A 27,548-nucleotide genomic window follows, 5' to 3' on the forward strand; every position below is an offset into this window, starting at 1 on the left:
AGCCCCCTCAGTGCCTGGGGGTGCTCATCCTCTGACAGCTGCTGAGCTTTCTGCAAAATCATTCCTTTCTGCAGTGACCCAAACAGATTACTTAAAAGCTCATCTCGATGCTTGTACGTCTAATCCCCATTTCCCAGCTGATCCTTTGTCCTGCTCCTTGTGCTGTCCCTGCCGTGCCCAGCCCGTATCCCAGAGCCGGTGCCTGTCCTGCCGCAGTGTCCAAACGCGGCCCCCCCGGCGGGCAGGGCCGGCAGCTCCACGGGGCCGGGCAGCGGCCGGGGCGTCCCGCAGCCTCCTGGGGGCCGGGGGCCACTGCCGGGCCTGCAATTGCCGGGGGGTGCTGGGCTCAGGCAGCGCCCGGCGCTGAGCCCCGGCTGCCCCACAGCCCCGGCCCGGCCCCGCAGCTCCCCACAGGCCCCCAGCCCGTGCTCCCGGTGCCGCACCTCTGCGCCCGCTCCTGCCGCTGCCCAGCACAGAGAAACCCCCTGGAATCCTGACCTCCTTGTGTGCCTGTCCTGGCAACCGGGGATACAAAGGATCTGGATCAGCTGGCAACTTGTGAGGAGAAGGGCCGGCTGAAAAACATCCCCATCCTCAGTATTTTTCTTTTCTTCCTCTTTACCATCCTTCATCTTTTTTCCCACATAGATTCCTCCTGCTTCTTCTTGCCTGTACCACATTCCTGCACTCTCCCCTGCACCCAATCCCTTCCCAGCACACCGACACCATCCATCCTCTGTTGTCTAAATCCCTTCTGGACTTGCCTTATTGCCTCCCTGGGTGTCCATGTCCTTGATTACCTCTGGGGGAATGTCCAAACTCCCTCAATATACTCCCAAGGGACCCTTCAGAGATATTTTGGGATCATCACCCCTTTTGCTGGGAGCCCTTCCTGGCTTTCCCTTTCTATCCTCCATGGATGCCCTGCCATGTTTAGTCCCCGAAGATCCCACTGTAGTCGCTGCTGAGATTTTCAGTGCTCTCTGGCTGCCGACTCTTCCCAGCCCCCTCTGATCTGTCACTCGTCTGTCTCTTGGTCACTCTCGGGTACCCAATCCATGCCCGGTGCCGCCGCCACCCAAGGGAGCCGATCACCCAAACTGGGTGAGGCACCTTCAGCTCCACTCACTGCCCCCGCCCTGGATGGGGGAAGAAATTCGGGCCGAGCCCCAAGGTGTGTGGAAGAATTCACATCACCAGAGGATTCTGTGCACAAAGAAGACAGAGGAGTCCTGTAAAAGTAATTTCATTCATAAAGAAAGGGAGAGGCCATGGGCCATTTCCCATGGGGTCTCTGCAATTGTTAGTAGACACAGTCTCCTTTTCATCCTAATTTTTCCAGCTGCATCTCCGTCTCCCTTTTCCCATTGGCTGAAGTACTTGAGAGGTACCGACATGCCAATGCACCTGCTGAATTCCCCCCCCCCGTTAATATGCATCCCACTTTTGAATAGCTAACGATATTCATGGCTCTGTTAAGTCTTTGTTCTTCCTCTGGGAGTTCATGGATTGGGCAGGACCTTGGCTGAGCAGCAGTCTGTGTGGTCAATTAATGACATTTTCTGACCCTGATGGCTTCTGCTGTCCCTTCCTTATGTCCACGTCGCTAGCCCTATGTCCAAGCGGATTCGCAGCATGTGTTTGTAGAGACACTTTGCTGTTGTTCCTTGCATGGGGGTCCCCCGTTTTGGGGCCATCCCCCCTGGAGCAGGGTGTCCCGGCTTGGTGCAGCCCCGCCCCTCGGGCAGCGCTGAGCCAATGAGAGCGCGCGGCGGTGATGACGCAGCAGTGTCCAGGCAGAGCCGCAGCTCCCAGCGTTGCCCACCTGGAGCCACCTGCGCCCGGCCCGGGCCCCAGCGCCCCCCGGCAGGGGAATTTGGGGAGGTGGGAGCGGGGGAGCGCCAAGGTCGGGCCCCCCCGCGCTGTGGTGGCGGCAGCGGCTGCAGTGGGGAGCGAGTGCGGCCGAGAGCCCAGCGCTGCCCTAGCCCGAGCTGCCCCCAGCCTAAGGCCCTCTTCTCTTTTGTTTTCCTCCAAACCAGGATTTTTCATCCCAAAGACCTGGGCAGATGGAGGAGGAGGAAAAGCCCCAGTGATCCCTCTCGAGGAGGGGCTGCAAACCCATCCCAGGGAGCTGCGAGGAGGAAAGACCCTCCCTGAGCCGAGAAGGCGGCCAGAGATCCAGGCAGAGCTCAGAGCTGGTGGAGAAGCCTCCTGGAGGAGAGAAGCCCCACAAGTGCTTGGAATGTGGGAAGGGTTTCAGCCACAGATCAAGGCTGATTCAGCATCAGGTGATTCACACTGGGGAGAAGCTCTACGAGTGTGAGGAATGTGGCAAGGGATTCAGAGACAGGTCAGGCCTGTTGCATCACCAAGTGATCCACACAGGGGAACTGCCCTACACCTGCTTGGAATGTGGGAAAGGCTTTGGGTGGAGCTCTGCCCTGACAGACTACCAGCGGATCCACACCAGGGAGAGGCCCTACGAATGTCCTGAGTGTGGGAAGAGCTTCTCACAGAGCTTTCACTTGACCCAACACCAACGGAATCACCACTAAGGGAAGCCCTGTGAGTGCTCCGAGTGTGGGAAGAGCTTCGTGCTCAGCTCCAGCTCCATCCCCCATGGGAGGATCGGTGTTGGATGATCCCCAGTGACCCCCGTTGAGCAGAGCCCTGGTGATCCGTGGTCCCGGTGATCTCCGTTGGGTGGGGAAAGGGGTTGGAGAGATTTCTCTCCCTTCTCCTTGTCCTGCTGTGATTTGGTTGGTAATAAATTCCCTCGCCGTGCCCAGGCTGGGTCTGTTGTTCCCGTTCCGGTGCTCGGGGCGGGATCTCTCCTGTTCCTTCTCTCAACTCCCGGGCCTCTCCTCATCCAATCAGCGAATGCGATGAAGAAGATTCAGCCAATGAGAGAGAGCAGCTGTGATGACTCACCGGTTGCCGGGCAGACCCGCAGCACCCAGTGTTCCTCACCTGGACCCCACCCTCCCCGCCCAATCACGATCCCCCCGCGGGGTCCCCCTCAAGTCCCTCCCCAAGTCCCGCCCCCAAGTATATGCAACTTGGTATAACTCGGAAGCTTTATTTGGAGCGCTGGGAGCAGCTTGGCTTGGACAGAGTAACAGCGGGGTTGGAGGGGACGCACTACACTCCCAAAATCAGCGTGGGGACGGAGCGTGGGATCCTGGCTGGGTCCGAGGCCACGGGGAGGGGCTGTAGACAATGCCGGCTCAGGAGTTCTGTGGGCAGAGAAAAGGTGGTGACCCCCGGCTGGCGGTCCCTAGGAGGAGCACACACACTGGGGGAGGGGGAACACGACCCCCGGGACCCCCCCTCTCCTTCTTGCACAGTTAGTAGCTGAGCCCCAGTGCCACGAAGACGAAGCCCAACACAGAGCCCCCATCCCCATCAGCACTTTACTGTGGGCAGCGTCCGGCGGCATCTCTGGGGGACCACAGGGGTCAGGACCAACTAAAACCTCTCATGGACATTCCAAGCCACTCGAAGAATCCTCCCAATCTCCCCCAGCCCACCTAGAGCTCCCTAAAACATTCTCCTAATGTCTTCCCAGCTTCCTTGGGATCCACCAAAGCCCTTCCTGTCCCTCTCAAAATGGCATAACCCCCTCCCATTTGCTCCCTGCTGCCCCAGGACCCCCAAACCTTCTCCCAGTCCCTTCACAGCCCCACCAGGACTCACCAAGACCCCTCCCAGTCTCTTCCCAGCACAACCAATCTCATTCCAACCCCTGCTTTCCAATTCCTGATCTTTTTCCAGCTCCTCCAGGCTCACTCAAATCCCTCCCAGTTACACCCAGCATCCCCAGACTCCCTCCCAGTACCCACCAGGATCTCTGGAACCCCATCCCACCCTCCTAACATCCTTCAAACTCCTCAGCCATTCTAGACCCCCAATCCCTTCTCCCAGTTTAAACCAGGCTAATCTCAAACTCTCTCTCAGTTACCCCAGCACAGCCCAATCCCTCTCCCAGCTCCCCCAGCGCCTCCCCCACTCCCCTCACACTGTGGGGTCCGGGCCGTGCCCCAGTGCCGGCTCAGGGGGTGCTCCAGGCTGACGTGCTCCACCTGGAGCTGGAGCTGACCCCGTGCCGGGGGCGGTTTCCAGCAGCACCAGGAGCTGGTAGAAATCCAGTCCCCATTGGGGACCAGGTCGGTGGCCACCACGTGGCCCGAGAGCTCCTGCTGGCCCTGGAACCAGCTCAGCTGGATGTCGGCAGGGTAGAAATCCATCAGGGAGCAGAGCAGGCAGCCGGGGCCGGGCTGGGAGCTCGAGGGAACCAGCGAGATGGACACAGGGGGGCATTGGGAGAGAGTGGGGATACACTGGGATCAACTAGGGGGAAGTGGGAGATGGGAGAGGGCTGGTGTGGCACTGAGAGGGACTGAGAATGAAATTGGAGAGAGTAGGGGAACACTGGGAGAGAGTGGAGTGGATTGGGGTAATGGGAGAGAGCGTAGCAGTCTGGAATTGGACTAAAAAGTCTTGGAACAGACTGGAAGGGCACTGGGAGAGAGGGTGGAGGTCTGGGATTGAAATTAGAAATGCTGGGAGTGGACTGGGAATGGAATGGCTGTGGAATGAGAGGAATTTGGAGGGACTCTGGTGACACTGGGAAGGACCATGAGGACGCCGGGACAGACTGGGATGGACTGGGAGAGCAACCGGAGTCACTTGGGGTGAGGGGGCAGGAAGCCCCGGGGATGGGCACAGAAGGGCTGACGTGTCTCGGGTGATTCCCAGGGAGGTTTTGAGGGACTCCAGGGTCATTCCCAGGGCAGGGCCCGAGGGGACACGCTCTGCCCCACGCTCACCTCTGCGCTCCACGAGGAACGGGCTGGACAACTCGTAGTTGTGCCGGCAGTGCCTGTCCACCGCAGCCCGTCTGTACTCCATCCATTGCGGGTCGCTGTTCCAGTGCCTGGCAGCCGTGTCCCCAAAGGAGGTGTCCCCACGTGCAGCCCCACATCGCTGCCGAAGTGCAAGAACTGCTCCCGGTTGGAGATGTTCCTCTCCACGAACCTCAGCCGGTCGGTGCCGTGAATGAAGTGACACTCGGACTAAACCATCTCCTGGAACAGCGCTGTGTGTGCAGGACACAGGTCCGGGGGTGTCCCCCCAGCAGCCCCCCAGCAGCGCACAGTAACCAAGAGCTCCGGGGCAACCCCGACTCCGCACCCCCAGTGCCCCACGGCCGCCATGGGACCCTTCATCCTGCAGTCCCAGTTCCTCTTTTCCACGCTTCTCCCTATTTTCCTCCCCTTTTCCCAACACTCCCCAGTCACCAGCAGCCCTCAACATCTATTTGGGGGTCCCACCTCCCCATTTCCCTTTCTCTGTCCACCGTTCCCACCACTTCCCTTCCCGCCCCTCCCGCTCACCCGAGAGCTCCGCGACCCCAGCCCGGGGGACTCCCAGTGGCACCAGTAGGGCCCCAGCTGCCAACACACGCCCCATGGCCAGCGCCGGCGAGGCTCTGACACCTCCCCCTCCCCAAATTCTCCTGGCGGGGGGCGCTGGGGGCGGGGCGCGGGTGAAGTCCAGGTGAGGAGCTCTGGGCGATCTGGCACTGCCTGAGGAGTCATCAGCGCCACGCGCTCTGATTGGCTCAATTAGTTTGGTGCCTTCTCTGATTGGCTGAGGAGAGGCCCGGGAGTTGAGAGGAGCACCGGGAGAGATCCTACCCCAGGCTAGCGGTGGAAGAACATCCAATTTGCAAGGCATGCAGATCATTTCCCAGTGGTCCCCACACTCCTGTAGGAACTAAATGCACCGAGGATCTCACGAGGGTCACCAACTCTCTGGCGGCCAAATCCAGCCCTGCGCTCCCTGCGGATGCGGGCACTCTTGGAAGGGCTCAGCTGTGGGTCAGATAGCCGGAGAGTGGGTTGGTGGTCACCTCGTGTGTGAGGCAGTGATGAGCCGGGGAGATGCGTGGACACCACATGATCAGAGAGATGACTGGGTAAAGGGACACGTCAACAGCGACACTGCAGTGACAGGCAGCCAATGCAGGCTTGTTTCAGTAATGTTTGGGTTAAGTTTCTCTTGGGGGTTGTTTTTTTTCTTTTTTTTCCCTCGCCTTGCTGTCTGGATTTTTTTCCCATTGACATGCTAAGATGGCTAGTGATAGGGGGAGTCTCCCTGACCCTTTCTGGAGTTTCTCTCGTAGGGCAGGGGGGATGGGGGAAAAGAAGGAGAACACCGCGAGATCGGGGCAGGTAAAGGAGAGGTGTGGGCAGCTGCTCGCTCTCTCGCTCGTTTGGCTCGGAGAAGGACGGCCACTGGAAAACCTCGCCCTGCCATCCCAATGCCGAGAGCTCGGCTGTGGGACTCTGCACCCTCCCGGTCGGACGCTCTCCTGCTTCAGCCTGCCACCTCCACACAACCTATTGGAGCACTGGGACTGACACTGCCTCCAAGGATCCATGAGCAGAGTCTCTCCTCCGCCCTTCCCACCCAGGACACAGCTGCCATCACCCCCAGCACTCCTGCAGCCACACGGGATCACCGCATCTGCCCCTGCCCACAGGGAGCCAGCTGGCACTGACTGCCAAATGGGAGAGTAACTGCAGCAGAGGGGAAAGGTGTCCACAACCAGAAGTGTTACTGGGTTCCTGTTTTCTGTTTGTTGTTAATTTCTTAGTTGTTGTTGTTTTGTTTGCCTTGTTTTTTATATATATATATATATATATGTGTGTACTAGTAAAGAACTGTTATTCCTATCCCCGTATCTTTGCCTGAAATCCCTATAATTCCAAAAGTATACTAATTCAGAGGGAGGGATTTATTAGCTCCATTTCGAGGGAAGGCCCTGCTCTTCTCCAGCACACACCCGTCCTTTTTCAAACCAGGACAGATTTTTGGCGCCCAACATGGCCCCTTTCCCTCTGGGAGTGGCTTTTAATGAGTGTAAGAGAGGTTTGTCCAGAGAGAGATTGCAGGAGCACCACCATAGAATGCCTTGGAAGACCCTTGAGGAAGGGATCCAACAGCTGAGAGAAGTGGCAGTGCTGGAGGTGCTCTTTGGGAGGGATGGACAGCATGACAATGACCCTGACAAGGTCAGGTGCACAGGGCAGATGTTGTGGAATCTGGCAGACCTGGGCCCATCGCAATACACCACCTTTATTGCAATGATTAGTGCTGACAGCAGCCGAGAAACAGTGGGTTTTGTCACCAACAAACTTAGAAATTATGAGAGTATGATGAATGGCCCAATGTAGGCTCATGTCTCTGCTGTGATTAAGGAACTCAAAGAGGAGTTTAAAGAGGAGATGAGGGAAGAGATGAGGAAGATCAGTGTAGCACCAGTGCGAGTCACAGGCCTCAAAGTCAGAGCCCAATGTCCCCCAGCTAGAGAGAGGGTACACCCCATGAGCTGACCTGTGGTTCTTTCTGCGTGACCATGGGGGTGGAATGGGAAACTCACTTCTGTCCTGGCAGCTCGGATGCATCAGCTCAGGGGGGGAAACACAAACTGAGGGAGCTCTGATAAAGTGAAGGTAGCCTCAGCTACATGTGGGGACAGATCCTATGTCCATTGCCAGGGTGATGGGAGGATTGCAGGAATTGACTCTGCTGGAGGCTGAGAGGAAGCCTGACTGGGAAAGAGTGGCAGAAACATCCAATTATGATCGGCCACTTCCCTGGTGGGCATTGCCCATGGTGTCTCTGCTGCAGCTCTTGCAGCTGTATCCAGACCATGGCTCTGAGCCCCTTCTCTTTTTCCTCTGGAAAATCACATTCCTGTATCTCCATCTGCTTCTTCTTTTTGTAAGGATCTTCTATTTACAACAGGCCCCAGCAGGTTCTTCTATTTACAAGGTCTGGACCTCCACAGCTCTCGACTACTGGCAGCTCTTCCCAGTCATCTTCCCCCACTGGGGTTCCAACTCCACCACTATCCCCACAGCCGGGCTATTGCCTATCACATCGGAGTCACCACTCACTGCAGTTGAGACAGAAGTGATGACAAAAACCTCCATGTTCGTGCAACAAATGCCACTTTTATTGAGGGCTGTTCTCCCTATATAGCCTTTGAAGTCTGCATGGTTAGCTCTGCTTGGCTAAATTAGTTGTCACCTGGCTAACTGGCCAATGGCTGCCCGTGTCCTAGATGGCCTAGACCTGCTCCCCAACAGCCCAGACTGCTCAAGTTATATCATTACAGTAGTTTTAGAATTATTTACATTATAAAATTACAATTGGGATTAGTTAAAACTGTAAGGCCTCCAGGCCAGCTGTTAGCTACTACAGGTTTAGTGCTGGCCAAATCTTCCACTAGAATTATTTACTCATTTCCTGCTGTGAGATAAGATTGGGAGGAAGGCAAAGCTGGCTCAAACCTTAAAGGCTATAAAGAAAGAACTTTATTAACAGAACTAAAATAATTACAAGAATCAGAATAAAACCTTCAGAACACTTCTCCTCCCCCCCATACCTTCTTTTCCTTACACTGACAATGTGCAGGAACAATTCAGCCAGTTTACCATCTCTAGAATAGTCTTTCCAGTTCACTTAGGAGAGGAGTCTCTCTTGTCATGTTATGGAGACTTCTCCACAAGAGACAATTCTCTCTTGGCTTCAAAGTCACAGTGAATCAGCTGCCCAGGAGAATGGAAATCTGATCACTGTGTAAAAGTCCCTTCCCTCGACCTACAGCTCTCCCCACAATTGTTTTTGAGGGCTCAATCTTTGGCTAATGGGGTACACTTTTAAGGATGGGCTGTTCAGAAGCAAAGGTTCTCTTCATCTGTCTCTGAGATCATCTTCATCTCTGGGAACAGAGGGTCTCTTCTTCCCTGGGGTAAAGGGTCTTCATCACTCTCATCTCTCTCTGTTCAAGCTACTTCAATATCTGCTTGTTCAGCATGGATGCTTTTGCTCATGTCTACAATTTGAACGCTTCATCCTCCACGTGCTTTTCAACAAGTTACAGGGAAATGGAGTCTGACATACCAACTTTATCTTTCCCATAGACTTACAAGAGGATTTCAGCCCAAGAGTGAGGCATCTCCTCAATCCCTCCCATCTGGGACCTGAATTCTACTTCTCTAGCCTTGGGGTCCACATGTTGTTCCTCTATGTGTCTTCACTCTGTCCTGTTCTCTCACTCGAGAGAGAATTGAAGGTCTGCAAGTCTCATCTGTACAGTGAAAGAGATAATATCTTGCCCAAGGCCTGTAGATAATCATATGATCCCTGCTATGTGGTGGCCAGAGCTGTTTACAGTGGAGAATTCAAGTGCCAGGATTTTCAAGGGCCCCAGCCAGAACAGTGTGGTTGCTCTGGCTGCACAGCTTTTTCAGTGGTTTAACAGGTTGTCAGTTCTCAACACTAATCACTGATTAGATTTTGTCAGACATGGAGGAAGCTCTCAGCAGCTCCTGTCAAAAAAAATAATTTCCAGGGCTGGCTTCTTCACTCCTCACAAAATGTCAAACGTGCAAACCCAGCACAGAGGGTCCCTCCTTTCTGTTGTGAGGTCTCGTGTTGTCACCCTTGGCTCCATGAGACCCTGTAAAGTCAAAATGGATCCTTCGTTCCAGGAGATCCCACAATGTCATAATGATCTCTGGACACCATAAGGCCCTGAGACATCACAATGGCCCCTTGGTTCCAAAAATCCCCGCGGAACCATAGGGACCTCTGGATTCCATCAGACACCACAGTGTCACAGAATCCCTTTCTTTCCTGAAGCCCCAAAATATCACAAAGGATTCTTGGTCCCATGAGGCCTCGCAGAATTATAAGGGCCTCTGGATTCTACAAGACGCCAAAGTGTCACAGAGTCACTTTCTTTCTCCAAATCCCATAAGTGTCACAATGCCTTCTTGGATTCAAGAGACCCCACAGTGTCACAGTATCCCCTCAGTTCCATGAAGTCACAGAGAATGACACGGCCTTGCGGGATCACAATGGATCCTTGGTTCCATGAGGCCCCACAGAATCACAGAGGCCTCTGGATCCCACAAGACACTGCAATGTCACCATGGCCCCATGGTTCCATGCGACCCCTGAGTGTCACAATGGCCCTACGGTCCCACATGTCCCCTCAATGTCACAATGTCCATTCAGTTCCAGGAGGTCCTGCAGTGTCACAATGGCCCCACAGTTCCATGTGTCCCCTCAGTGGCACAATAGTGCCAGGGTTCCACGTGGTCCCCTCAGTGGCACCATGGTCCCACAGTTCCAAGAGGCCCTGAGGTGTCACAATGCCTCATGGTTCCATGTGTACCCTGAATGTCACAATGGCCCATGGTTCCAAGTGTCCCCTCAGCGTCATAATGTCCACACGGTTCCATGTGTCCCCTCAATGTCACAATGGCATTACATTTCCAGGAGCCCCTGCAGTGTAACAATGACCCCATGGTTGCAGGAGCCCCTGTAGAGTCACAGTGGCCCCACAATTCAAGGTGTCCTCTCAGCGACAATGGCCCCAGGGCTCCATTTATCCCCTCAATGTCACAAGGGCCCACAGTTCCATGTGTCCCCTCAAAGTGAGAATATCCCCAAATTTCCACATGTCCCTTCTGTGTCACCATGGTCCCACGGTTCCAAGAGACCCTGCCGTGTCACAATGGCCCCACGGTTCCATTTGTCCCCTCAAAGTTACAATATCCCCAAAGTTCCACGTGTCCCATTAGTGTAAAAATGGCCCATTGTTCCATGTGTCCCCTCAGTGTCACAATGGTCCCACGGATCCAGGAGGCCCTGAAGTGTCACAATGATCCCACGTTTTCATATGTCCCCCCAGTGTTACCATGGTCCCATAGCTCCAAGAGACCCTGCCATGTCACAATGGCCCAATGGTTCCATGTTTTCCCCCATGTCACAATGGCCTGAGGTTTCCATGTGTCACAATGGCATCATGGTTCAATGTTTCCCCTCAGTGAAACAATGGCCCCTGGCTTTCATGTGTCCCCTCAGTGACACAATATCCGCATGGTTCCATGTGTCCCCTCAATGTCACAATGGCCCCAAAGTGTCATTTGTGCCCTCACTGTCACAAGGGACCCACGGTTCCATGTGTCCCCTTAGTGTAACAAGGCCCTATAATTCCAGGAGGCCCTGCAGTGTCACAATGGCCCCAGGGTTCCATCTGTCCCCTCAATGTCACAGTTGCCCCACAGTACTATGTCTCTGCTCAGTGTCACAATGTCCCCTCATTGTCACAGACGAGCAGCACTGGAGTGGGAGCAGCACCACTGGAGGGGTTGCAGCTGCACTGGAACAGGAGCAGTGGCTGTGGAACAACAGGGAAGAAGCTGTGGAACACAAGTCCTGTGAGGAGCAGCTGAGGGAGCTGGGAATGTTTATCCTGGGGAAGAGGAGGCTCAGGGGAGACCTCATCACTCTCTACAACTCCCTGACAGGAGGGTGCAGCCTGGTGGGGGTCGAGCTCTTCTCTTAGGGAACAGGGACAGGACAAGAGGACGCAGCCTTAACTGCACAAAAAGGAAGGTCCTCCTGTGTCCACACCCATGTCTCAGTTCGGTGTCTTTGTTTTTACCCCAGTGTTGGATGTTTTAAAGGGATGAAGAGAAATGAAAAGCAAATCAAGGTCAAAAGAAAAGGATTTCCAAGTCTGTGCGAGCTGAGGATCCATGTGCTTGGGTGGAAGAACCTTTTTTTTGGAGGGGTTCCCACCCCACTGTCTCCAAAATCTTGGTCTTTGCCCCAGTTCATCAGCATTTGGCTGCAAAAGACACCCCTGGGCAATAAGAAATCAAAATCCTGGAATCACTGAGGTTGGATGTAGTGGTTTTGGTTTACTAATTTGAAACTTTTTTGTTGTGAGAGAGGATTAGGAAGTAGACAAAAACAGGTTTAACTCTAAAAGGTATAAAGAGGAATTTTATTACTAGAAACTATAAGAAATAGAATAAAACTTTTGACTACTCTTTTTTCTTCCACACACTTTCATCTTTTTTAATACTGAAAATGTACAAAAACTCAGTTAGTTTAACATCTTTAAAATAGTTTTTTACTAATTTACTGGAAAGAGGAGAGTTTTTTTCAGTCTATAGAGACTTCTTCACAACAAAGTGTATTCTTGTGGTTTTGAGTTACAGTGATTTGCCAGGAGAATGGAAATCTGATTACTATCTAAAAACCTTTTATTCAGACTAACAGTTTTGGTCATAACTTTTATTGAGGACTATATTAACTTATGAGGCACAATTTAAGGACTATAACAGTTTTGAAAAAAGCTTATATTATTTTTGAGAACAGAAAGGTTTTTTTCTTTGTATTTTTTTTTTGTTGGGAGAACACCAGGGGTTTTTTTATTATTTAAACAGAAGAGATGACAGCAATTTTAACATCTCTTTACTTTAATATTAATGCTTTTGTTTATATTTACAGTTAGAACACTCATATTCACTTCCTAATAATTTTTATGAGTTATAGGAAACAAGTTTTTCTCCATAGATTAAAAATGGAGAAATTTCAGTTCACGACTTTTCTCCTTTCTTTATTTCGGATTTGACATTTCTTTTTGCTAGATTTTGGTGTTTTTATACTATCTCTGTGTGTATTACTACTTTGGTTTCTGGGGTTTTTTTGTTGTTTTTTGTTTTTGTTTGTTTGTTTGTTTTTTGTTTTTGTTTGTTTGGTTGGGGTTTTTTTGTTTTGTTTTGTTTTTTATTTTGGAGAGAGAAATAAATAAGGCATTGAAAGAGTTAATACCTTCCCGGGCAGCAGAGGGTTTTGTGATTTTTTCCAGGTGGGGTAGTCAGTTATTTAGGATCAAGAGTCTTTCAAGGCCACACTGGGGGCTGGGTAAGGACTGTAGGGTTCAGTCTGAGGAGCCGTGATGAGTTTCTGGTTTCATGGCTGTTCTCCAGCGCCCGCTGCACTCAATTCCAGCCACGGACCGGGGGTTCTTTCTCCACCCTGCCCAGCAGGGAACCACCAGAAGATAGGACTGAACACAGAAGACTTACTGGGGTTGAAAGTCAACAAATTCACTCTCCCCAAGGAATTCCCAATGTCAGTTTGGATCCTGATGGACATTCCTGCCCCTACATTCATCCAGGTGCCCACAGGGAGACAGGATGATGCAGAGACCCAACCACAGCCAGGTGTCTTCCCAATACGGATCACCAGGACCAAAGACCACCAGGGCTCTGCCCATCGGGGCTCACTGGGGATCACCCAACATCGATCCTCCCATGGGGGATGGAGCTGAAGCAGAGCATGAAGCTCTTCCCACACTAAGGGCACTCACTAAGGGCTTCCCTTACTGGGACCTCCGTTGGTGTTGGGTCAAGTGAGAGCTCTGTGAGAAGCTCTTCCCACACTCAGGACGCTTGTGGGGCCTCTCCCCAGCGTGGATACGCCGGTGGAGTGAAGTTGGAGTTTTGCTTGAATCCCTTCCCGCAGTCGGGGCAGCGGAAGGCCCCCTCCTCTGTGTGAATCCGCTCATGTTTGAGGAGATCAGAGCTGATCTGAAACCTCTTCCCACACTCAGCACACTCGTAGGGCCTCTCCCTGGTGTGGATGTGCTTGTGACTTCTCAGGTTGGAGCTCCACCCAAAGCTCTTCCCACATTGCAAGCAGGTGTAGGGCCATTCCCCTGTGTGGATCACCTGGTGCAGGAGCAGGTCAGAGCTGTCTCTGAAACCCTTCCCACATTCCCCACACTCATAGGGCTTCTCCCCAGTGTGGATCATCTGGTGCTGGATCAGGTAGGAGCTCCACCTGAAACCCTTCCCACATTCCAAGCACTCGTGGGGCTTCTCCACCAGTTCTGAGCTCCGCCTGGATCTCTGGCCACCTTCCCGGCTTAGGGAGGGTCTTTCCTCCTCGCAGATCCCTGGGCTGGGTTTGCAGCCCCTCCTCGAGAGGGATCTCCGGGGCTTTAACTCCTCCTTCATCTGCCAATGCCTTTGGAATGAAAAATCCTGGTTTGGGGAAAAAACAAGAGGAGAGCACCTTGGGCTAGGGTTTCCTCGTGGCCCAAGTGCAACTCTGGAAGACATTGGGCATCTTGTATCTAAGAATCTCCAAAACACGATGATTCAGCCCAAAAATCCTCCAAACATCATGACACAGATCAAAAACACCCCAAACAGGCAGATTTAGCCAAAACTCCCGCCAAAATATAAAGATTCAGGCCTTGCAAAAAATCAAAGCACCAACATTTAGCCAAATTTCACCCCTGTGAAAATCATGGATCCCCCTCCTCTGTTACCTGCTGAATGTAGGGCGGGCAACGTTCCTGGGGCCTGGAGAAAGGCTGCAGATACAGGGAGGGGTGGAATTTTTGCTCCTTCCTGTTCCTGCTCCTCCTCCTGTGTCCCTACTCTTCCTTCTACTGCACAATCCCACCTGCTCCTCCCATGTGCATCGTTTAATCCTCTTGTTCTTCAACCCTGCTTCTCCTTCCCTTCTCCTGCTGCCCCCAGGCCCAGCACCCACTGCCGGCTCCCTCTTCCCCCCAAACCCACAGCATCCCAGCGCAGGGGCAGCGATGGAGCTGGGGCAGCTCGGGCTGGGGCAGCGCTGGGCTCTCGGCCGCTCCCGCCCGCACTCGCTCCCCACTGCAGCCGCTGCCGCCACCGCAGCGCGGCCTTGGCGCTCGCCCCATGACTGCATTCAAGTGACAGAGCTCCAGAGCCAGCCTAGGAGAGATTTAGGAGAAATTCCCTGGCCTGGGGGAGAAAATGTGTTTATGGATGGCTCTTCAAGGGCAGGAGAAGGGAAAAGAGTTCCAAGACACGCTCTGATGAAGGAAAGGGAATTAGACCAAGCTCAGGTTACCCACCTGCATGGTCAGCTCAACCGGCAGAGCTGGGTGTGCTTGGAAGAGCCTGGCACTGAAATGCCCTGAGCAGGAAGGCTCAAATATCTGCTGGTGACAGCATGGCAGCTAACAGGGTGACAAAAGCAATTCTGACTTCTTCTGTTGCGTCGACTGCTGCTGTACTTGAGACAGAAAACACAGCACTCTCTGATCCATGTGAAAAAGGCCTCTTTATTTTTCTGAATTTTTCTTAAATACCTTTCTTAATGTTCCCAGGTAGGCGCCTGTGATTGCTTCCAAGTTTAGGCTGCTCAGCCCTCTGACCAATAGCCCCTGCAGCTTAGGACAGAACTGAAGATACACAAGGATGTAACCCAATGAGTTCCAGCCTATCTCTGCTCTCTGGGGGCCTGTCTATTAGGCCAGGCCACTTCTCTTATCAGTGGCCAAATTCACTGCCCAGTGTAAGCCAGCTAACCCTGTGACATTCTTCAGCAATCACTGGATCGTTTTTTAAGGTATTTCTAAAACAACTCCAAGATAAAGGATTGTGGTAACAACAGACTCTCAGATGGGGAACTCATTTTACAGGAAAAGTCCTTCCAGGGGTTATGGCAGCTTTAGGAATACAACGGGACTTCCACAAGCCCTTGCATCGCCAGAGCTAAGGGCAGGTAGAAAGAATGAATGAGGAAATAAAGAAACTCCTTTGGAAACTGGTGATAGAAACCAAGATGCAATGGCTACGGCTTTTGCCATTGGCTTGGGCAAGAATAAGAGCCAGACCCAGGGCAGATATTCAATTATCTCCCTTGGAATTGATCTTTGGAATTCATTGCCCTGGTAATTCTCCATATAGTGCGGGGGGGGAGATAAGGGATGTATATTTCATGCAGTCTGTGGCCAGAATCGTGTCTCTTGTGAAATCTCTCCCGCAGGAAGATGGGCTGGCACAGAGCCTGCCCTGGCACTTTGCTGTTCACAACATCCAACCAGGACATCGGGTCCTGCCTAAGGAGTGCAAAGAAGCACCACTGGCGGCCAAGTGCTGTGGCCCATTCCAAGAGTCCCTGAGCACAGAAACAGCTGCCAGCACAGCTCAACACGGGGGGACCCCTCACCCGGGCTCAGGGGCTCTCAAACCCCAGAGATTTGGAATTCCCGGATGCAGGAGCAGCACTGAAGCCACTGACCCTGCACTGAAGGCAACGCAGCACCAGCCAGGGCTCCACATCGGGCCAAGCCCCTGGGCCTGCCCACAGATCCTCTGCTGAAATCCTCTGCCTGGGCACCCTCCTTTGGCATCTCCACACGCTGGGGCCAATCCTTGCTGCCACTGCTGGAGCTTCGCTGCTTTCTGTGCCTGCACTGCCACAGCTGCTGGGGAAGACAACGGCACAATTCCACTCTGCCTCTCGGTTACACTCACACACTGGGCTGCCTGGCATTCCATTGCTGGAACATATACCAAATCTAATTTTTAAAGAAAAAAATCTAATTTCTCTACTCTGGCTTGGTTTGCCTTTGCACTGGGGAAAGGAATTTTAAAGGGTTTTTTAAAGAGATTTCCACCACTCAACAGAGATGAGTTTATCATCTCAAGAGACTGGGAATAGCCCAAAAGATACCCACAAAGTGAACAAACATCAAGGGAACAACAACGGCCAGCAGCAAACATCAAGGAACACCCACCCCAGACACTGCCCTCGGCATAGATGGAGACACCTGGTCTGGAAAAGGCTGAGAATGAAATCCAGGAGTGTGGACCTAGTTCTCATCAGACGGGAAGAAATCCGAGTCCAATAGGAAACCAAATACTGAGAACGACACAACTTGGAAGCAACAAACACTAAACCAATGGATTTCAACGGGTTCAGACTGCATAAAATTTAGGAAAAATCCAGCAAAACTCACGTGTCATGGAATGATTTTCTCTGCACACTCAGGCCATTATGTGTGGATGAAATGATTTCTGTTGCACATCCTGCCCAGAATCAAATAACGCCTTGCCTCTCTAACACTGAAGATATCAAGTAAAAAGTAGATTGGGGGGGAGGGGGGGGCACATGTGAGTCATGCAATGCCTGCTCTGGAAGACAGCCTTTGGTTCCAGGCAGTCAGAAGAGCTTTAGAAACGCTGATTAACACTGCTGGGGATCAGTACCCATTTATCATTTGAACTACAGCATTAGATTACAAGATGTCCTCGAAATAATAATAAAGCAGACAAATCCAGCTCCGAAGCTTCATGACAACCAAACACGCCAAAGATGAAGGCGACATTTGTGGAAAATTAGATTATTCAAACTGCTATTTGCAAATAGATAATAACCAAAAAGTGGTGAAACAGATAACAAAGGAAAGAAGAAAGTAGCTCATATTCTGGTAGAAATGTAGAAAGGATGAGAATTAGACAAGTTTTTGCGGCTCCATGGGTTAAACGAATGCTGTTCCTCCTCTGACGTGCTGCAGCAACTCTCATCTTTTTACCATGCACGACACCTTGCTGAGTGCAGCTCATTCAGCAGGTTAGCAAGGGGATGCAGGTGGCAGCCAGGCCTCCTGATCCACAAATGTCTATAAAAGGACAGGGAATGAGGACATTGAGAATAATCCCAAACCAAAGAGGACCAAGGAAAAGAGACTAAGCCAATGGTAATTAAAGTTAGTAAAGATAATTACTGAGAAAATGAGAAGAGGGTTTCAACAGAGTAAGATGATGGTGCCTGGAGATAGGGCCAGAGGTTTCTATAAAAGCAAGTAATGGGAGAAACCATCGGTTTCAGAAACTGTTACTAATTTCCAGAGACAGCTGCTCAGCCAAGATCCTGCTCAGTGCCTGACGTTCGAGAAGGAGAAACACTTAACAGAGCCAGGAATATCGGATGTTATACAAAAGGAGAGGTACATATTAACGAGGACATGCAGTAGGCGGATCGGGAAGTCTGAGCCTTCAAAGTATCTCAGTTGGCGGCGAAAGGGAGAGGGGGAATGCAGCCGGGAAAATGAGGATAGAAAGGAGACTGCGTACTACAACAACTGGAGAGACCGTATGGCGAATGCCGCATGGCGTCTCACTTTGTTCATGAATGAAGTCACTTTTACAGGACTCCTCTGTCTCCTTTGCTCACACAAACCACCGGCCACGAGAATTTTCCCGAACAAGTCCAGGAACAGGGCAGCCACCTCTATGCTACCCACAGGCATCGGGACGAACCAGCGCTGCTCCGGCACCGGCTCCTGCCGAGGCCCCAGCGGGAAGGAGACCGCGGGCAGCCGCTCCCGCAGCGCCCTCAGCCCAGCGCCAACACGGGCCGGCACCGGCACAACCAACCCGCCAGAGCCCCCTGCCGCCCCCTCGGCCCGCAGCGAGCCCCGAGCCCCGAGCCCCGAGCCCCCGCAGAACCGAGCGCGGCTCCCACCTGCGCTGGGGCCGCCTCCGAGCTCCGCCGCCGCCTCACCGGATTCGGGAAGCTGCCGCCGCTGCCGGGCCCGCACAAACTGCCCGACAATGGCGCCTTTACTGCACCCCGCCTAATGGGCGGGGCTTGTCCCCGCTCTCCCCAATCAGCGCGCGAGAACCAGGAGTGACATTGGCACAATCAGCCAATGGCAGCGAGGGGCGGGCTCTGCACACGGCCCAGCCTAGGCCCGGGCTCTCAGGGCCCCCGGGCTGTGTGAGAGGAAAGGCGGAGATGAGGAACAGCCCTGGAACGGGCCCGAGCTCGAGCCGAGATTGGCCTGAGAACACAAACAAAGTTCTCCGCAGCTCCCGGCACGCGTTTCCCGGGCCTGCACGTTAGGGCTCCGACGCAGCCCTAAGAGCCAGCGCCGAGGCTGGGCCGTGTGTAGAGCCCGCCCCTCGCTGCGATTCGCTGATTCTGCCGTCACTTCTCATTCTCGCGCGCTGATTGGGAAGAACGGGGACAAGCCCGCCGCCGGGGCGCCCCTGGCGCGGCAAAGACATCATTGTGGGAGCGTCTGTGTGCGCCGGCAACGGCGACAGCCACCAGAGCCCGCGGAGGCGGCCCCAACGCAGGTAGGAGCCGCGCTCGGTTCTGCGGGGGCTCGGGGCTCGTTGCGGGCCTAGAGAGCAGCAGCGGATGGGTTCATTGTCCCTGTGCCTGGCCCGTGGGCTGGGGCGCCGCGGGAGCGGCTGCCCGCGATCTCCTTCCCGCTGGGGCCTCGGCAGGAGCCGGTGCTGGATCAGCGCTGGATCGTCCGGGGTCCTGGAGGTACAGAGGTGGCTGCCCCGTCCTCGGGACGCTGCGCTGGGGCCGCCTCCGAGCTCTGCTTCGGCAGCTACCGGGCTCGCACAGACGCTCTGGTAATGGCGCCTTTGCCGCGCCAGGGGCGCCTCGCCTGCCTCACTTGGGCCGGGCATGTCCTTGCTCTGCCCAATCACCGCGAGAGAACGAGGAGTGACCGCAGAATCAGCCAATCGCAGCGAGGGACGGGTTCTGCACGCGCCTGGGACTCGCCTCCTTTTCCCCGAGCTCCGCCATTTTTCGGAAACCTCGCTGAGGAGCGGTCTCGGCGCTGGACCCTGCTCGGGCAGGAGGCCAAGGAACCATTGCTGCCCTGAACCGCTGGGAGCTCGGGGTGAGCGGGAGCTGAGGCTGCTGGGAGTTGTGCCCGGCCCGTGTTGACGCTGGGCTGAGGGCGCTGCGGGAGCGGCTGCCCGCGGTCTCTTTCCCGCCGCTGGGGCCTCTGCAGGAGCCGGTGCCGGAGCAGCGCTGGTTCGTCCCGATTCCTGTGGGTAGCACAGAATTGTCTGCCCTGTTCCTGGGGCTGTTCGGGAAAATTCCTGTGGCCAGAGGTTTGTGTGACCAAAGGAGACAGAGGAGTCCTGTAAAACTGACTTTATTCATGAACACAGGGAGAGGCCATGCGGCATTTGCCATGCGGTCTCTAAAACGCAGTCTCCTTTTTATCCTCAATTTTCCGGCTGCATCTCCCTCTCCCTTTCGCCACTGACTGAGGTTCTTGGAAAGTTCAGACTTCCCGATCCGCCTACTGCATGTCCTCGTTAATATGCACCCCTCTTTTTGTATAACATCCGATATTCCTGGCTCTGTTAAGTGTTTCTCCTTCTCGAACGTCAGGCACTGAGCAGGATCTTGGCTGAGCAGCTGTCTCTGGAAATTAGTAACAGTTTCTGAAACCGATGGTTTCTCCCATTACTTGCTTTTATAGAAACCTCTGGCCCTATCTCCAGGCACCATCATCTTACTCTGTTGAAACCCTCTTCTCATTTTCTCAGTAATTATCTTTACTAACTTTAATTACCATTGGCTTAGTCTCTTTTCCTTGGTCCTCTTTGGTTTGGGATTATTCTCAATGTCCTCATTCCCTGTCCTTTTATAGACATTTGTGGATCAGGAGGCCTGGCTGCCACCTGCATCCCCTTGCTCACCTGCTGAATGAGCTGCACTCAGCAAGGTGTCGTGCATGGTAAAAAGATGAGAGTTGCTGCAGCACGTCAGAGGAGGAACAGCATTCGTTTAACCCATGGAGCCGCAAAAACTTGTCTAATTCTCATCCTTTCTACATTTCTACCAGAATATGAGCTACTTTCTTCTTTCCTTTGTTATCTGTTTCACCACTTTTTGGTTATTATCTATTTGCAAATAGCAGTTTGAATAATCTAATTTTCCACAAATGTCGCCTTCATCTTTGGCGTGTTTGGTTGTCATGAAGCTTCGGAGCTGGATTTGTCTGCTTTATTATTATTTCGAGGACATCTTGTAATCTAATGCTGTAGTTCAAATGATAAATGGGTACTGATCCCCAGCAGTGTTAATCAGCGTTTCTAAAGCTCTTCTGACTGCCTGGAACCAAAGGCTGTCTTCCAGAGCAGGCATTGCATGACTCACATGTGCCCCCCCCTCCCCCCCCCAATCTACTTTTTACTTGATATCTTCAGTGTTAGAGAGGCAAGGCGTTATTTGATTCTGGGCAGGATGTGCAACAGAAATCATTTCATCCACACATAATGGCCTGAGTGTGCAGAGAAAATCATTCCATGACACGTGAGTTTTGCTGGATTTTTCCTAAATTTTATGCAGTCTGAACCCGTTGAAATCCATTGGTTTAGTGTTTGTTGCTTCCAAGTTGTGTCGTTCTCAGTATTTGGTTTCCTATTGGACTCGGATTTCTTCCCGTCTGATGAGAACTAGGTCCACACTCCTGGATTTCATTCTCAGCCTTTTCCAGACCAGGTGTCTCCATCTATGCCGAGGGCAGTGTCTGGGGTGGGTGTTCCTTGATGTTTGCTGCTGGCCGTTGTTGTTCCCTTGATGTTTGTTCACTTTGTGGGTATCTTTTGGGCTATTCCCAGTCTCTTGAGATGATAAACTCATCTCTGTTGAGTGGTGGAAATCTCTTTAAAAAACCCTTTAAAATTCCTTTCCCCAGTGCAAAGGCAAACCAAGCCAGAGTAGAGAAATTAGATTTTTTTCTTTAAAAATTAGATTTGGTATATGTTCCAGCAATGGAATGCCAGGCAGCCCAGTGTGTGAGTGTAACCGAGAGGCAGAGTGGAATTGTGCCGTTGTCTTCCCCAGCAGCTGTGGCAGTGCAGGCACAGAAAGCAGCGAAGCTCCAGCAGTGGCAGCAAGGATTGGCCCCAGCGTGTGGAGATGCCAAAGGAGGGTGCCCAGGCAGAGGATTTCAGCAGAGGATCTGTGGGCAGGCCCAGGGGCTTGGCCCGATGTGGAGCCCTGGCTGGTGCTGCGTTGCCTTCAGTGCAGGGTCAGTGGCTTCAGTGCTGCTCCTGCATCCGGGAATTCCAAATCTCTGGGGTTTGAGAGCCCCTGAGCCCGGGTGAGGGGTCCCCCCGTGTTGAGCTGTGCTGGCAGCTGTTTCTGTGCTCAGGGACTCTTGGAATGGGCCACAGCACTTGGCCGCCAGTGGTGCTTCTTTGCACTCCTTAGGCAGGACCCGATGTCCTGGTTGGATGTTGTGAACAGCAAAGTGCCAGGGCAGGCTCTGTGCCAGCCCATCTTCCTGCGGGAGAGATTTCACAAGAGACACGATTCTGGCCACAGACTGCATGAAATATACATCCCTTATCTCCCCCCCCCGCACTATATGGAGAATTACCAGGGCAATGAATTCCAAAGATCAATTCCAAGGGAGATAATTGAATATCTGCCCTGGGTCTGGCTCTTATTCTTGCCCAAGCCAATGGCAAAAGCCGTAGCCATTGCATCTTGGTTTCTATCACCAGTTTCCAAAGGAGTTTCTTTATTTCCTCATTCATTCTTTCTACCTGCCCTTAGCTCTGGCGATGCAAGGGCTTGTGGAAGTCCCGTTGTATTCCTAAAGCTGCCATAACCCCTGGAAGGACTTTTCCTGTAAAATGAGTTCCCCATCTGAGAGTCTGTTGTTACCACAATCCTTTATCTTGGAGTTGTTTTAGAAATACCTTAAAAAACGATCCAGTGATTGCTGAAGAATGTCACAGGGTTAGCTGGCTTACACTGGGCAGTGAATTTGGCCACTGATAAGAGAAGTGGCCTGGCCTAATAGACAGGCCCCCAGAGAGCAGAGATAGGCTGGAACTCATTGGGTTACATCCTTGTGTATCTTCAGTTCTGTCCTAAGCTGCAGGGGCTATTGGTCAGAGGGCTGAGCAGCCTAAACTTGGAAGCAATCACAGGCGCCTACCTGGGAACATTAAGAAAGGTATTTAAGAAAAATTCAGAAAAATAAAGAGGCCTTTTTCACATGGATCAGAGAGTGCTGTGTTTTCTGTCTCAAGTACAGCAGCAGTCGACGCAACAGAAGAAGTCAGAATTGCTTTTGTCACCCTGTTAGCTGCCATGCTGTCACCAGCAGATATTTGAGCCTTCCTGCTCAGGGCATTTCAGTGCCAGGCTCTTCCAAGCACACCCAGCTCTGCCGGTTGAGCTGACCATACAGGCAGTAACCTGTGCTTGGTCTAATTCCCTTTCCTTCATCAGAGCGTGTCTTGGAACTCTTTTCCCTTCTCCTGCCCTTGAAGAGCCATCCATAAACACATTTTGTCCCTCAGGCCAGGGAATTTCTCCTAAATCTCTCCTAGGCTGGCTCTGGAGTTCTGTCACTTGAATGCAGTCATGGGTTTCTTCCCAGCCCCCTGTGCAGGCTGTTCAAACAGGAGTCTAGGATAAACCCTTCCCCTGTCCTCAATTCTAAATCCTCCTGTGCCACTGAACAAGTTTCATTCTGTAATCACCGAGCACTGCTCATCCATGTAGAGGCTCCTTTGGTTATCAAAGCTTTGACTTGGTGCCAGACTTGAACAACAGGAGATCTTCCTGCCATCAGTTTTTGGGCCTCAGGTCCCATTAAAGCTGTGGCTGCACAATTCTGCAGACAATGAGGCCACCCTGGCCACTGGGCTAAACATTTTAGCACAAGAATTCCTTTGGCATGGCACTGTTTAACATCCACATCCGATTCAAATTTTTTTTCTGAGTCTGGTAGAGCCATGGCTGCAGCATCAATCATTTGTTTATTTAATTTTCTTAAGTTTTGTTCCATTTCTTGTATCCATACCACAGCATTGAGACTATCTCGTGTTAAAAAGTCACACAGTGTTCTGGCTAGAACAGAGAATCATCAATCCAGATCCTGCAATTTCCTATTAATCGTCATACTTCTTGCAACTCCTTTTTAATCCTGGATTATTTCTGAGATTCCCTGGTCTCTCTCTGGGTCAATACACCAGAAACCTTCAGTCAAAATATGTCCCAAATATTTAACCTTTTTCTCCACCATTTCCACTTTTTTTTTTCCAAATATTTAAAGATGCTTTTTAGCCTGAACATTCAGCCATTTCACAGAGACTTCTTCTACCACTTCTTGTCCTCTTGATTCGAACAAGTCATCCACATACTGCATTAACCCAGTCCCTGGGGGTGGGGTAAATTCTGGTGATATTTTCTGCAAGGCTTGCCCCAATAAGGCTGGTGCTTCCGTGCATCCCTGCAGAAGGACCGTCCATGTCTTTTCCATTTTCCCTTCTACCTCTTGTTCCCACTCAAAGGCAAAATCCAGTTTACCATCCTGTGTAAGTGGGCATCCCCAGAAGGCATCTTTGCCTTCAAATCCTGAATCGTGGCAGTGTGTGGAGGGCACCTGGTTCAAGATGGTGTAAGGACGTGAAAGCCCCTGGGTGCTTGGGCCTTAATATGCACACCACTTTTGTAGCTAGTGATATTCATGGCTCTTTTACGTCTTTGTTCTTCTTCTGGGAGTTCATGAATTGTGTAGGATCTTGGCTGAGCAGCAGTCTGTGTGGTCAATTAATGACATTTTCTGAACCTGATGGCTTCTGCTGTCCCTTCCTTATGTCCACGTCCCTGGCCCTGTGTCCAAGCGGATTCGCAGCATGTGTTTGTAGAGACACTTTGCTGTTGTTCCTTGCATGGGGGTCCCCCGTTTTGGGGCCATCCCCCCTGGAGCAGGGTGTCCCGGCTTGGTGCAGCCCCGCCCCTCGGGCAGCACTGAGCCAATGAGAGCGCGCGGCGGTGATGACGCAGCAGTGTCCAGGCAGAGCCGCAGCTCCCAGCGTTGCCCACCTGGAGCCACCTGCGCCCGGCCCGGGCCCCAGCGCCCCCCGGCAGGGGAATTTGGGGAGGTGGGAGAGGGGGAGCGCCAAGGCCGGGCCCCCCCGCGCTGCGGTGGCGGCAGCGGCTGCAGTGGGGAGCGAGTGCGGGCGGGAGCGGCCGAGAGCCCAGCGCTGCCCCAGCCCGAGCTGCCCCAGCTCCATCGCTGCCCCTGCGCTGGGATGCTGTGGGTTTGGGGGAAAAGAGGGAGCCGGCAGTGGGTGCTGGGCCTGGGGGCAGCAGGAGAAGGGAAGGAGAAGCAGGGTTGAAGAACAAAATGGTCAAACGATGCACGTGGAACGAAAAGGTTGGATTGTGCAGGAGGCGGAGAATAGTAGGAGGAAGAGCAGTGTGGGGAAGAGTAGGAACAGAGGGGGAGGAGGAGCAGAGACTGGAAGCAGCACGAGGTTTCAACACTCTCTGTGTCTGCATTCTACCCCCCAGGCCCAGGAGTGTTGCACTCCCCACATGTAGCAGGTAACTGGAGAGGGTGATCCACGGTTTTCACAGGGGTGACTCTTAGTGTTTCTGAACTTTATTGGGCTAAATGTTAGTGCTTTGGTTTTTAATGGGGCCTGAATATTTATGTTTTCCAGGAGTTTTTTGGCTGAATCTTGTTCTTTGGGATATTTTTGATTTGTGTTGTTATGTTTGGAGGATTTTTTGCTTGAATCTTGGTGTTTGGGCGGTTCTTACAGACACAAGACACCAAATGTCTTCGTGAGTTGCACTTGGTCAAGGAGGAACCCCCTGTTCATGCAGCTCTCCTCTTGTTTTTTCCCCAAACCAGGCTTTTTCATTCCTTAGCTGTGCGGGGATGGAGGAGGCAGAAAAGCCCCGGAGATCTCTCACGAGGAGGGTCTGCAAACCTAGCCCAGGGAGCTGTGAGGAAGAAAGACCCTCCCTGAGCCGGGAAGGCGGCCGGAGATCCGGGCAGAGCTCAGAGCTGACGGAGAAACCTCTTGGAGGGGAGAAGCCCCACAAGTGCTTGGAATGTGGGAAAGATTTCAGCTGGAGCTCCGAGTTCATCCGGCACCAGAGGATCCACACTGGGGAGAAGCCCTACGAGTGTGAGGAATGTGGGAAGAGCTTCAGCTACAGCTCCAGCCTGATCCGGCATCAGAGGATCCACACTGATCAAAAGCCCTACGAGTGTAGCAAATGTGGGATGGTATTCAGAGACAGCTTCCAGATGATCCGGCACTATGTTGTCCACACTGGGGAGAAGCCCTACGAGTGTGAGGAATGTGGGAAGAGCTTCAGCAACAGCTCCAGTCTTACGCAGCACCAGGTTTTCCACACTGGAGAACGGCCCTACACCTGTTTGGAATGTGGAAAGGGCTTTGGGTGGAGCTCTGCCCTGAGAAGACACCAGCACATCCACACCGGGGAGAGGACCTACGAGTGTCCTGAGTGTGGGATGAGGTTTCAGAGAAGCTCTGATCTCCTCAAACATGAGCGGGTTCACACAGAGGAGAGGCCCTTCCACTGCCCCGACTGTGGGAAGGGATTCAAACGCAACGACAATCTCACTGTCCACCGGCGCATCCACACCGGGGAGAGGCCCTACGAGTGTCCTGAATGTGGGAAGAGCTTCTCACAGAGGTGTATCTTGACCCGACACCAACGGAGGCACCACTAAGGGAAGCCCTGTGAGTGCCCCGAGTGTGGGAAGAGCTTTGTGCTCTCTTCCAGCTCCATCCCCCATGGGAGGATCGGTGTTGGATGATCCCCAGTGACCCCCATTGGGCAGAACCCTGGTGATCCGTGGTCCCGGTGATCCGTGTTGCGTGGGGGGAACGGGTTGGAGAGATTTCTCTCCCTTCTCCTTTTGCTGCTGTGATTTGGTTGGTAATAAATTCCCTCGCTGTGCCCAGGCTGGGTCTGTTGTTCCCATACAGGTGGTCGGGGCGGGTTCTCTCCCATTGCTTGTCTCAACTCCCGGGCCTCTCCTCAGCCAATCAGAGAAGGCGCCAAAATAATTGAGCCAATCAGAGCGCGCGGCGCTGATGACTCTTCAGGCAGTCCCAGATCGCCCAGAGCTCCTCACCTGGACTCCACCCGCGCCCCGCCTCCATCGCCCCCCCGCCAGGAGAATTTGGCGAGGGGGAGGTGTCAGACCCTGCCCAGCGCTGGCCATGGGGCGTGTGGCAGCAGCTGGGGCCCTACTGGTGCCACTGGGAGCCCCCCCGGGCTGGGGTCGCGGAGCTCTTGGGTGAGCGGGAGGGGCGGGAACATGTCCCGATCAGCTGTTAATAGAGGCGGGAGTCGTGATGGTTCGTTTTGATCTCAGAGGTGCAAAAGACAACAACAGAAGGACAAATCAGTTTGCTAAAAAAAAAATTTCACTTAATTGAGGGCCAGTAACTCGGTTTTTGTGATAGAAGGAGAGTTAAAGAGAGGGAGAGAGAGAGAGAAAGGGGGTGAATCATGGTTTTAAAAAGTTAAGATTTTTGCTAAGGGTAAAAGTAGTTTCCATGACCAAGATATAAGTTTGGTAGGTAAATGCTAAGTTAATAATTACTAGATGCTTAGGCTAGAGGTAATTGGTATAATTATCTGCTATTATGAATTTATGTATAGAAGAACGTAAAATAATAAACCGTTAATCACAAAGCACGAGGCCTTGGATTGTTCCAGAGGGTCACTGAGACCTGATGAAGACTCTCCTGACTTCATCCTTCGAGACCACTGTCCCATTTCGAGACCACCGACCCAATTCAAGAGAAGAACTGTGCACGCATGAAGGACTAATGGGCTCATTTTAATATGGGATGGGGATGGGAGGTGCTGGGGTTATGCATATGTATTGTATGTAAGATCTTGGGCAATAAATAGAGGGCAAAGAACCTTGTTCGGTGCGGTAACGCCTTTCGGAGGTGACTCCCGTGCCGGTGAATAAACAGACCACTTTGTAACTTTAAGTAGTTAGAGGGTCTCTGTCCGTGATTATTCCGGTTTTTAAGGATTCAGGCCCCGGCTCAGGGGGTAGCACAGCCCCCCCGTTCCCCGCTGCGGCGCTTTCCCACCCCCCTTTCGGGTGGCTGCAGCCGCCGCTGCTCAGCGCCGCCGGCTCAGGCTCCCGTTCTCCCCGCGGGGCCCGGAGCTCCCCCCCCGCCGTCTGCTGCCCGACTTTGGAGCTGCCTCTGCACTGCAGCCACAGGCGGCTGTGCGTTCACTTTGTC

At 52.8% G+C, this 27,548-nt stretch overlaps 2 protein-coding genes across 2 annotated transcripts; one reads left to right on the top strand and one right to left on the bottom strand.

Annotated features, from left to right (window-relative positions):
- Positions 1–8,004: 8,004 nt before the first annotated feature.
- Positions 8,005–18,286, bottom strand: LOC106864533 (uncharacterized). Its single transcript, XM_088155402.1, has 2 exons — positions 18,190–18,286; positions 8,005–13,925 (listed from the first exon to the last, which is right to left on the bottom strand). Exon 2 carries the CDS (start codon positions 13,896–13,898, stop codon positions 13,323–13,325), a length of 576 nt encoding a protein of 191 aa, XP_088011528.1. The 5' UTR covers positions 13,899–13,925; positions 18,190–18,286; the 3' UTR covers positions 8,005–13,322.
- A 377-nt stretch (positions 18,287–18,663) lies between these two features.
- On the top strand, positions 18,664–27,287 carry LOC148220449 (uncharacterized). The gene is made up of 2 exons (XM_088155395.1): positions 18,664–18,806; positions 25,154–27,287. Exon 2 carries the CDS (start codon positions 25,181–25,183, stop codon positions 26,003–26,005), a length of 825 nt encoding a protein of 274 aa, XP_088011521.1. The 5' UTR covers positions 18,664–18,806; positions 25,154–25,180; the 3' UTR covers positions 26,006–27,287.
- The last annotated feature ends 261 nt before the right edge of the window (positions 27,288–27,548 follow it).

The sequence above is a fragment of the Sturnus vulgaris genome, chromosome 38 (assembly GCF_052056855.1).
Source record: "Sturnus vulgaris isolate bStuVul1 chromosome 38, bStuVul1.hap1, whole genome shotgun sequence".
Lineage (NCBI taxonomy): Eukaryota > Metazoa > Chordata > Aves > Passeriformes > Sturnidae > Sturnus > Sturnus vulgaris.